The following is a 12,411-nucleotide window of genomic DNA, read 5'->3' on the forward strand; positions in this document are numbered from 1 at the left end:
ATTGTGAAATGCAATCAATAAGCTGACTATGGCAGATGCTGTGTTCCAGTATGACTGTAAGAAGTAGGTCAGAGAGGTTATATTTGAAACAGATTAACAAAAGAAATATTATGCGTCTGCGCTTGGTAGAAAGTGGCAGAGTGAGGTCTGGTGGATTTTGATGGATGGCACTCATCTAGAGGTCTCTTAGAGGAGGAGCAAAGCTGGGTGAAGGCTCTCACTGTGCAGCAAGCTGCATTTGTATGGAAGACAGCAGACTATTGCGCATTATAAATGCAGTGGGGAAGACTGAACAAACTGAGGAATTCTGGCCAAGCAGTGAGAGAGGTTTTGTAGTCATGTAGGTGTTGTGGAAGAAGTTGGATTTGGGCAAGGCTGTGAGAGTGGGCCACCCATGTCTCTGCAGCTGGGAGAGGAGGTGTGTTGAGCTGACATTGCCCAGCGCAGAACTGAAAAGGTTTTTCGGTCACGTGGGTAGTTTGGACTAGTGAAAATTTGTGCAGGCAGGCAACAGTGCTAACTTCAGTGTGAGGATGGAGAGTACTCAAAGCAGTTACCATTCTTTTTGGCATTTGTAGTAAATTGGCAAGCACCTTGCTTTGAGGATTTGTGGCATGGGTCATTGAGAAGACTAGACAGATTTGATGGAAAAATGGTCTTGGTCCCCCTCCTTTGTGGATGGTCCGGTCAGAGATTCTGTGCCTGAAGGAAAGACCCTCAGTCTCAGCTGTGGGGTTTAGAGCAGGCTTCTGCTCTGGACTTTAACTGAGAGCCTGCTTTATTGCCAAGTGGTGTCTTCTCTTGCCTTCCATCAGTTTTTGCTTTTCTCCCTTCTTTCCTGCTTCCAGTCTGCAGCAAATTGCCTTTGTGCCTCTCTATTCTCCGCTGCTTTCCTCATGCAAGAAAGAAAAGGTTGAATAAAAGTGAAGGAAGCGTTTGCATTATAGGAGAGTGGAAGTGTTTAATCCCAATTAAATGTGGAAAGAGTAAGACCAAAACTCAAATTCTTTTCTGTTCATGTTTGACTTACAGAGCTTCCAGCTTAGTAAATCATTGACCTCAGGAAGGTTATTGAAGTAGAACAATCAATCAAACAAAAACCCACAATCCTTATCTTTTAAATGACCTTTATTTATATATGCTCGTACCCTGGGTGTTGATAACGGGGCTTAGCAAACCAACATCTCATTGTGTTTTATGTAGTGTTAATTTTGAGTACTTCAGCTCAGATTCTTAAGGTGGGAAGGAGTACAGTGATGTAGTACAGGTCACTCAGGATCTGTGAGGGCTCCTGTAGAATAGATGGTGAAAGAGAGAGTGAGAGTGATGGTGGTAGAACAGAAGTAAAAGCTCTGAAACATGACCTGTAAAATAAAAAAATGCAATGCAATTTGCGTGCCTGCATGCATGTATTCTCAGGGGTTTACCTCAACCATCTCTTGTTATTCAGATATCTTCTTGATACTCAGAGTGTTACGCTAGCAAATGAGTTCAGCGCTTGCAAAGATACGCTCATAGATTCAGCAGCCATTGCCCTGCAATATTTAAGCCCTGCTCTCTTTGTCAGACTTTAACCCTGTTGCATTTTGCTCTTGATAGCTATTTTTGATGATAATTTAGATAAGCTGGGTATTTGCTTACCTCATGTTCTCTCCTGTTTGAGTCACTGAGAAGAACGGAATGTTTTGCCTTCCACAGGCTGTGCCCCAGTGATAACCCATGATGTGCCCACATGCAACCCTAGAGTCTAAGGGGCTTTATCATAGAAAGTTCAGGGCCAGAAGTCTAGAGAAGAGCATTTAACTGTGCTGTCCTCAAAGAAAAGGTATTTGTACCGGTTAATAAGAGTTACGTGTTTTAAAGCTCTGAACCCGGTACTCCCTAAAGTTAATGGGAAGAGGAAAGCCCTTCAGCTGGCTTTACGGTTGAACACATCCCACTGACGTCACTTGAATCTTGGGGCTGAGGCAGTGGCCGTGTCTCTGCCACACAATGCCGCTCTGTGCAGGGCACCCCAAGTTACCTCCGAGACACCGTGCCTGCGGCAGTGCTGCATCAGAGACCCCCGCAGGCAGCTCTGTGCCCTAGGGTGTTAAGTGCTGCTGCGCAGCCTCCAGTGCCGTGGCAGCTCATCCAGCGCCATGTCGGACATTTCTTCACTAAGCCTCTTTACAAGTTTACCTGTGTCTTCTGACTCTTTTGCTTGCCACTGTGCTGTTGGTTCTCCATCTGAACCTCAAAGCCAGGAGCATGAGGGGGTCTGAGCCAGTCCCATCTCAGGCAGAACACTGTAGAAGTAGATGGAAGAAAAAGTCTCTTGAATTATTTTGGTTATTCATTTGTATAGAGTTAAATCATATCCTGTATGCTTCTTATGTTAATACTCATTCAGAAACAGCAAATCTCTATTTAGTCTGTATTTTTCTACCTTTGATTGTTTTGTTTCTTTTGCTCTAACTTTTGGGGATATCCGGTGAGTTTGTCATCCTCTAAAGCAGTCAAAAAATACATCGTATGAAGGCAAATGACAAATTGCTTTTGTGCTTCTTCATTGTATTTCTTCCCCTGTGGCTTCTTAGGTCGGATGTTAAAATTGCAAGTTCTTAGTTAATTTGTATTTTCAAGATGCTTAGGACACCTCTTCAGAATCATAAATAATTATTGTGAAGTATATGATAGGCTTGATGGTCTGTTATTGTGATAACTAATAGCTCTGGTTTGGCAGATGCTTCTAAGAGCAGCTGTGTTTGTGATTGCTTGACATTTCTTCAATTTTCGCTTAATCCAAAGATTCATTGCATTCCAAGCATAAAGCATGGCTTTGCACTAAAAGAAAAAAAGTTATATTAATAATCTCAGGAATGTTTGGGGTGCTTTTCTAGTCACTGCTGCATTGCTTCAGAGGTATTTTCTTTCCCTTGTTTAAACAATCAACTTTAAGTTTTTCAGACAGTTCATTCCAACTGATTGAACTTTCATATAAGCATGTAACTCTCCAAAGATCAAAAATTGCCTCAGGATATTTTTAATTTAATAAAGAACCAAGCTGACTTCAGACTTATACAGACTGCATAAATCCAAAACTCCAGAATCTAATAAATCTAAAACTTTTTAATTAAAAGTGGAGCTATCTCAATTTAAATAAAGCGGAGTCAGACATGTCTTTCTGTCATATTTTTGGGGAATTGCCATTTAGCCCCATGAATAGCCATTTACAGTAAAAGGGAGGAGAAAAGACTGAATAAGTTGAGCCAGGGATAGCAATCCTTTAATCTTCCAGCTGTCTTGCTAGAGTTATCTGTTCCTAGAAAATACGACATCACATCTGAGGACCTCCAATGGGTATTTTGCAAACGTATAATGTAACTGACACATTTTAATCATTCAAATACCATTAAGAAGTTGCTTTAACTGTTACCAGAAAGACTCTTAACACCCCAGAAGACAGGGTAGTGAATTTTGTCATCTTTTCTTGGAAAATAATCCTCTCTTGTTGTTTTGGGGCATTCACTTTCTTTCTTCTGCTCATTCTAATAAGTACCTAACTATAGATGTAACTCCAGCAGCATTTAAACATACGCTGAGTTATGTTGTGCAGTATGGATGACTTGTTAAATTGGAGGCATGGGCTAGAGATTTGAGGTTCCTCCCACTGTTAATTATTTTGACTGTAACAGTCCTGGTCATTAATTGTAAATTGTCAGGTTATATGGATGTGTAACACGGGAGTTTATAGCGGGTGATTTTTTAGTAATCTTTTCCAATCCCAAAATCCATGGTATCCTTCCTATCTTTTCTCATGCAGCCCTTTGAAGTATTTGGTCGGTGCTGATCCCACTCAGCCGATTCAGGGTATAAGCGAACACTGAAACAGATCCATAGCAAGCTGTGAGGGTTGACATCGAGGTGTTGCTCTCTTTATGTGCTGTTCATTCCTCAAGGAGAAATTCTGGTGACTCAGAATTTGGAGTAAGAACTTAAAAATTTGGCAGCAGCGTGTCAGGGCGTTCCTTTGCCTGCCCGTGGGCCTTCAGAGGCCAAACCAGCATTCCTGGTGATGGTTGCCTCAAGCTGTCCTAGTCCAGGGTGAGCCTGGACGTCCACACTCAGATGCAAAGGAGCCCATGTCACTTCCCCTGTTGAGAAGCAACTGATGGCACATCTGCAGCAGGTAGAAGCAAGTACAAAGACAGGCATGATGGGACTGGATGATGACAAGGAGATAAACGAGACCGAGTTTGACCAGACAGGGATGGAAAGCAGTAACAAGTGATGGGTGAGCTGTGGGACAAAGCTGAGATGAATGAGAAGGAGGGGGAAGAAATGGGACTTGATCTGGCCAGGTAAGAGAGGGAAAACCAAGAACTATCGTAAGGAAGACTGGGGCTTCATTACAAAGGGAGAAACTAACCAGGCTGGAAGATTGCTTGCTATATATTTCCTAACTTCTACTAGCTTTGCTACAACTTGGCTCTTTCTAAATAGAGCTTTGTGAAGTGTGGATAATACTACTATATTACATACTTCTTATGTACTATGCTATTATGTGTATTTTCATTGTGTGTGTGCATGCATAACGTACGCAGTACTGTGCTTGGCTGCAGGGGGTTCATAACATGGACCATGAGCACAGGTCTTTTGTTTGTACTCCCTGGTAACTTTTTTGGTTGAAATAATTCTTTTGAGTAAAGACTGCAGGATGCGACCCATTGGCTTACTGAGACTGTTTGTGCTAACAGGAGACTGAAGAGAACGGTTAGTTGGCATCCCCTGCCATGGCCAAGTTAGCATCAGTGTGAATTCCTAGGAGCAGAGGATTCAACCTAGGGTCCACGAGCCTGGTTGGTTGTTTTCATATTATCACTGGAAGCTTAAAGTTGTCTTCAGTTCTCCCTTGCTTTTTTTGCTTAGAAAGTAGCCAGACAACTGCCATTTTTGCTCAGAGTAAGGAATCAAGAATTCAGTACGTGTGTTGGGACTTACTGTGTCATACAGATATTTACTGCTGCCAAGTAACAGAAGAGGACATCATAATTTTGAGGAGACTAGTCATAACGGAAGCCATTGTTGGTTTTACAATAAAACCTTCTTCAAGCAATTAAGAAAATGTTTTTGTCTCAGGTCCAGTGTTTACATTGTTAATGGCATCTTTTCTTTTTCAGAACAATAAATCTAAACAGTAGTTTACTGCAACAAGTAATAGAAAGAAAACGTGAAGTGCTGTGCATCTTGAGAGAAAAGATAATAACAACTCAGAAGTGTACAATATCTGAACATATCCAGACAGAAGAAAAGATCAGTGGTGTGGTGGGATGCAGTACAAAAATAGTAAAGGTAAAATTTGTTAAAAATCTGCAAGGAATAGAACATTTCCAGGTTATCTGAGAAGAAATTACAATTTCTCCAAATAGGCTTCAGAGTATTTTTCATGCTTCCTTAACATGTTAAATTCACTGCATTGTTTAGTTGTGAAACTTCAGAAAGGTAAAATTTTTTTTCCATTGCCTCACTGGCAAAAGGTGCCATCTTTTAGTGTGAGCCTGGAATGTGGTTTCCATCAATACTGTCAAATTGTGATTCAGTTTCTATGTAGATTCCTGCCTACACCAGAACATAAAACAAACATATAACAATTCAGTGAAAGTTGAAGAGCAAAAAGCATTGCTGAAGCAAATTTATTTGAAAAGCCAGGTAATCATTCATCAAAAATGTTCGCAGTGTCTACTGAGTTTTAGTAGTTATTGAGAACCTATTTGTTTTTGATCATGGCAGTAGAGATTAATTGCATTATGAAGATATCTGAAAAATTGCCTATGAATTGAGAAGGTAATTACCAAAGTCAAAACATATGCTCATTCACTGTAAGTTGTGGTTTTGGTTTGTTGTTTGTTTTTTTTTTTTTAAAGCTGCAGATGAATCACTTCTGTGCACAGGGTGTCTCCAACCTGGGAGTTGCAGTTCAGCAACCCTCTGTGCAAGTGCCACCTTCCTGGTACCAGTCTCCAGCTGGGCAAAAGGGGTGTCAGGACAGAAGAGGGCAGGGCAGGGTACTGAAGTGGGTGCCCATTTCCTAGCGACACAGTGCTTCATGTGTGACAAAAGCTGCACCTGGAGCTCAACTTTGTACTAGGACAGGGTAGCTAAGAGTTTGAGAGCCATTCTTGGCATTGTTCTACCTCACTGCTCATCTTACTCCTTTCATAGATGTCAAATGTAACATGTGCTTTATCTCCAGGATGTGGAACATCATGGAGAATAGAGCACATTCTTCCTCTATTTTTTTCCCGTTAATTAATTCTGTGTTTAAGCTACACAGTAGCTGAATCAGATAAACAGTGAATAAATATGTCCTCTAGGTTTCAGTGAGTGAAAATGGAAGTATGATGAAGGATTCTAGTGTGATCCTTGAAATTCCTCCTGCAACCACCATTGCCTATGGTGTAATCGAACTGTTTATAAAGCACAGCGGCCAGTTCGGTAAGTATAAAGCTTGTTTTCTGTGGCATGAAGTTCAGCTGTGGACAAGAGCTGTCTGTTGGGCAATGACTTTTGCATTTCCCTGTGTATGATGTTGTATGGTCTCCATTGCCTTGGTACTGATTTTCTGAGTAGTAATGCTTTTTCACTTGTTTGCATAAATCCTAAAATTATAAAAAATTAGGTTTCAGGGGACCGCAGGTGGTCATCTAGCTCAAGGCAGGGCCAACGTCTGAAGTTTGATCTAAGTTCAAAGTTGGATCAGATTGCTCATAGCCTTGCCTATTCAAATTTTGAATATCTCCACGGGTGGAGATTCCATCACCCCTCTGGGCAGTCTGTTCTCGTGTTTGACCACCATCATGGAGAACTTTTCTTTCTTTCTTAATATCTACTGAGAATTTCCCTTTCTTTAACTTCTGTCTCTTGCCTTTTGTCCTGTTGTCATACAGAAGAGTCTGGCTCTGTTTTCTGACCGTACTTCCATTGAGTGGCTGTAGATAGCAATAAGGTTCTCCCTTAGCAACATTTTCTCCAAGCTGGACAAACCCATTCTCTCAGCCTCTTCTCATACATGATGTTCTCCAACCCTCAGTGATCTTGGTGGCTGTTTGCTAGATTGCTCCAGTATGTGAATGTCTGTCTTGTACGGGGGAGCCCAAAATGGGACACAGCACTCTGGCGCAGCCTCCCAAATTGAAAAATCACTTTCATTGATCTGCTAGCTACAGTCTTGCCAGTACAGCCCAGCATGCAGCAAACTTCAATAACTGCAAGGGCATGCTGCTGATCCTCTCGAATTTGTTGTCCAGGTCTTTTTCCGCAATTATGCTTCTAGCTAGCTGGCCCTCAGCCCGTGCTGTTGGCAGAGAGAATATAAATTGACAGTTAACCAGGAATGTTTAGACAAAAGTCATGCTAAGAAAAGAATTATTCATAAAGTATAGGACTGGAATTTAAACTTTTCTGTCTGTTTTACACTTTCATATATAGATTGTTCTCAGAATGGTTGCAGAAATGTCCTTTCACGCTTTACTTATTTCAGGTCAAATACTTTTGGGTGTTGAGTTATAAAAAGTTGAAACTGGCTTTGGGGGGAGTAGTAACTCTGCTCTGCAGAATCACCTGGATTTTTCTTTCTTGTCTATCCTCAGTTAAACTCCCTGACCTAAAGGAGGTTTCAGGGGATGTTATGCAAGAAGGAAGGAAATCGGATGGACTGTGTAGGGCTGGAAGTTGGAAAGGTCTGATGTGGAGAGAAACACGAGATAATGTTGAAGAAATAATTAAGTGCAGTTGAGGTTTGAATCCAGGATGCACTTTATTTGGATAAGAAATGCAGAAGATAGTCTCTGTCATTCTCCTTCAACTGACTTCTGATATTAAGGAAGTCCCTAGGTTCAGGAATATAAGTAAATACCATGTGACCTGTAAAGACATTTCTGAAATGTGGAATTGCTCTGACATAGACTGAACAGAGAGATGTACCAGAAGGCATTGACTTCATGGTCATAATAGAAGTGTAATTCAGAGTAACCAGGTGCATTTAAGGCTATCTGACTACATAGGTGTATAGCTGATAGCCTACTTACGTGATTTCTAGATGGAAATTCCTGTGTCCTGCTAGCTGATCATATATGGGTCTTGTTAATGATCTGTATTTCTGTGCTCTTTCTCCACTTCTGCTTCTTTTTCCACTTTTTTTTTTTCATATTTAATGTTATGTATTTTAAGCTTCAAAACTAGCACAGCTGTTTCATGTTTTACCTCAAACAACCTATGTATTTTCTCCTTTTTTTTAACTTGTGCTGTCTTCCCTTGCCTGATTGTCATTGAGAAAGTAAAAGGAAATGAGGAAAAAATTCTTCACCGAAAGGGTTGTCAGGCTCTGGAATGGGCTGCCCAGGGAGGTGGTAAGAGTCCTCATCCCTGGAGGTATTTAAAAGAAGGATAGATGAGGTGCTTAGGGACATGGTTTAGTGGTGGGATGGCAGGGTTAGGTTAAAGGTTGGACTCGATGATCTTAAAGGTCTTTTCCAACCAAAGTGATTCTATGATTCTAAAGTGGAGGAACTAATAGCAAAATTAGGGATTTGCCAGCAAGACTAAGTATGGTGGAGCCTAACCTTCAACTTCTTAATATCTGACCAATGATCAGTGTCTGTTTATGGAAATAAAAATGGCCTTTGAAGTTAAATCCAGAGAATAATGTGGTCCTTGCACGTGAGACTGAAAGTGACCAGTAGCGGGTGTAAGGTAATGGGATTCTCTTCACAGATAATTACAGAATAAGGTGCAGGTAAGATTTGGGTGTTTGTTTGTTTCTTTTTCATTGCTACTGACAGTGTTCGAGTTATTCTGTAAGGAAGGATGGTATATAAACTTTATTTAAAATGTACAGGCTAATATGACTGGACATGCTTGGACATTTTTATAAATAAATAAAAGAAGAAGAAAAAAAAAAAAAGGTCTGATCCTTTTCTGATCCCTTTACCATAATGTTTTCCTGTAATCATTCTGTTTGAACAGATTTCTACAGGCTAATTTTCCACTACCTGTAAGAGCTGTTCCTGTTAAAGGCTTTGCAGTTTTCTGTCTCTAAAGTTTCACTGCAAGTCCTCTTGTTCTTGCTTTACAAAACAGGAGGTATAGTAGCACCCGGCTGATTTGCTTTGTTCTGTTCATTGCTATATATGTGTGACTTGCTTCCTGTTAAATGTCTGTAAATTAAACAGTCCTACTCTCTTCGGCTTCTCCCCACAAAGGAGTCTCTTTGCCTTTGATTGTTTTCATTGATCATCTCTGATTTTCTTCCATTTTTGTTAACATTTCTGAATAATTAACAGGATCTAACTGCACTAGTGGAGGTTTGTCATTGATGGATGTAATAGAATTCAATAGAGAAAATATCACAGTATTCTGTATATTCTTTCATTCACTTATTTTCCCTTGTCTTTTTTTTTTTTTTAAAGAGTATGACAAAATTAATGAGATCCAAAATTAATTAACAGTCCTATTAATACAAAACTTTTGGAGTCCTGTATTTTCCTCTGAATTGAGCCCTATTACAAGATTTAACAGCAGGATCTGTTCTCTTAAAACTTGTCACATGATGATGTGTATTGATTTCCCTTATTGGCATCGTTCTGCCTTAGAAGGGCAGGTAGTTTATTGGCATTATCTTACTCCTTCAGGGTTCGTGTGAAAGCCTTGTTAGTATCAATGAAAGTAACACCAGTGTGTTGGCCTTATGGTGCCTTAGCTGCTGTCCAGAGTCTTGTTGCTTTGGGAAGTTCTTTAATCTGTGTTAATCGCTTTCTGCTCATCTGTAGCTCGCTCTTCTCTGTGAAGGGTTATGCAGGCATAAAGGTCTCTGTCGTCCTTCTGTCTGGGGCAGAGATTTCTTTGTGTGCTCTCCCTTTGAAAAAGCTTTTTGCTGATGGAGTGCTCTCCATGCTTTCTCATCTGCTTTGAATGGCCTTAATTTGGTGCGACAGACTCTTACAACTGGAGGAAGGTTATATTTAGGTTTTGTGCCTGGTACATGTGAGCCACTGTGCTTGATTAGTTAGATTTTTTTTTTTTTCCTTTTGCTGTCAGGTATTACTTTAAAATTGAGTTCCTCTTGCTAGCCTGCATGCATTCTCCTCAGACCTGCTGCAGAGTGCCAGGGTACAGTTTCAAGCCTTGCATTTGAGCAAATAAAAGATGACCAAAATAATACATAGGCCTTGATTATATTCTGTACCTTTGGGGCACAGTATTGGACACATGAGCACTGTGCTTGATATTCCAGATTTCTTAGTGTAACTCTTGCAAAGGCTCCTTGTGTACCTTCCAGGAGCCCCTTAGCTTCATCAAGTTGGGGGCATTGGGGTGGCAGGGAATCCGCAGTCCTGTTTGCATGAGGTAGGGAAGTGCTCATCACGAAGACAAGGCAGAAAGGGTAATCCAGCCAGGGTTTGTTATTTTCTTAGTGAAATGATTTTGAAGAGACAGTATATTGCAGAGTGATTCTGTTAGTGGATATGCCTGGATGAAGTCCTTTACAGGCTCTGAGAAGTCCCCTATTTTCCACTCATCTGGAGAACTTGAGGGTGGACCTGTGGCTTGGCTCAGAAAGAGGAGTCTGTCAGAGCCACAACCAGAAGCTCTGTGAGTGACTGTCAGAGTTCAGAATCTCAGAGACTGTCAGAGTTCAGAATCTCAGAAACTGCTTTCATCTGTCTCCATCACGAATGGATCCTGTAGCCTGCATTACAGCACATCTCTTAATTGGCAGAAAATGTATAGAATTAATACGTGCATCTCTTGTATGCAGCGTTCAGGTTTATGGTCTTGGTGAGAAGTTTTCATGTTATTTGCTGTCTGCATTACTTTAATTCACAGGAGCTGGTGTAACATTTTGCAATTGGTAGCTGTATCACAGGACCTTTGCCTGTGCACACTGTAGCAAACATCAGGGCTGCAGTAATGCTCAATAATTCACATACATAGCAACCGTTGGCATTCTTCCCACCTAGAAGAGAAGAGGCATGGAGAAATCACCTGTGAGAACACTAGATAATATAAGCTAGCATCTCATTTGGTAATTGCTTGTGTATTTTATTAAATTTTTTTTATATTGAATTTCTAATTACAGAATTCTGTCTGCTAGATGAACAGCAAGGAGGTTTTGAAAAAGAAAGCACAGAAGGCTCAACTTATCCCCATTCAGCACTGTTCAGAGATGCTTTGTTTCTCTATCAGCCAGATGCTGTTGATAATGAGATGTACTCTGGGGCTAAAAACCTCATTCCCAGTGATGCTTCTTTAAGTGTATTGAAACAAGGTATTACCAGAAATGCTTTACGTGATTACATTACAATGAGTTTAAGCAATGTGATAGGAGGAAATAATCTGCTACAGTAGTACATAAGAAATTATGTTAATTCACTTTAATAGCCCTTATCAGGAGCTCTTGGGGGAATGCACTGAAAGAATAAAAAAATGTACTTCTGCAGAAGGTATATGCGGTGGACTGTTCCCTAGGAACATCCTGAATTCCTTTGTCATAAAAATGATCTTACAAAATCAGGTTTTTATGCCAGTTCTTTTACATTCCAGATAAGCTCTGTAAGATTAGTGATGATTTATGCTTTCATTCAGAAAGGGTCACTGAAAATAGTTTTTCATTATTTGGAAAATACTCTCAGTAAAGCTTCTCAGTTAAAGGTTATTTTAAGTCTCAAAAATTACAAAAACATCTCCCCCACATTCACTTAGACTCAGTATTGTCTGAGAAGCTTTTTAGAAATCTTTGGTATCGACTAAGGCTGATGAAATTAAAATGTGATTTAAAGGAAGTTTGCAAATTGATATAATGAGCCAGGCGAAACCTGTTTATTGTAGGGATGTGGAAGGAAGGGGCAGGATTGTCACCAGGGGAATGAAAAAGGGGAAAACAAATCAAGGCTTCAGAACGCACTGTACTTTTCATCAATTCTTGGTAGAGTTCTTACAGCTGGTTCTAACGATGAACATCACTTTTGTTATCTTCATATTTCACCTTTTGTTCACGGCTGTTCAGTAGACTGTGACCAAAATACATATTTGTTGTTCTGAAAGAAATTCTGTCATTCTCCAATGTAGACTGGTTTGAAAGGGATAACTGTGTCTCTGTGTACATATGAAAAACACCGATTTGTGAAAGGGTGGTATGCCACTGTTCTGGCTCTTGTCTTAGCTTGACATACCTTTGTGCCTTTCTTGCTGAAAAGGCTCGGAGGTTTCCTTTAATTAACTAACCTGAATTGTCTCTTGGGGAAAAAAGCTAAAAAAAATTGTTTCTACTAAACCAATATAAAGTAGGTTTCCTCTTCTGTTACTTGTATAGACAGTCATACGATTGCATCAGGTACAAAAAATATCTGCCTGAGGCTGGGCTTCCCCCCC

The 12,411-nt window shown here is 40.3% G+C and overlaps 1 protein-coding gene across 1 annotated transcript in view; it reads left to right on the top strand.

The window, feature by feature from the left end:
* Positions 1-12,411, top strand: part of GSDME (gasdermin E) — a 24,799-nt gene that overhangs the window by 8,367 nt on the left and 4,021 nt on the right. The window contains exons 4-6 of the mRNA XM_035894088.1: positions 5,163-5,334; positions 6,357-6,477; positions 11,120-11,308. Of these exons, the coding sequence (XP_035749981.1) occupies positions 5,163-5,334; positions 6,357-6,477; positions 11,120-11,308 (482 nt within the window). The remainder of the gene's footprint in view (positions 1-5,162; positions 5,335-6,356; positions 6,478-11,119; positions 11,309-12,411) is intronic.

The sequence above is a fragment of the Egretta garzetta genome, unplaced genomic scaffold (assembly GCF_000687185.1).
Source record: "Egretta garzetta isolate BGI_Z169 unplaced genomic scaffold, ASM68718v1 scaffold94, whole genome shotgun sequence".
NCBI lineage: Eukaryota > Metazoa > Chordata > Aves > Pelecaniformes > Ardeidae > Egretta > Egretta garzetta.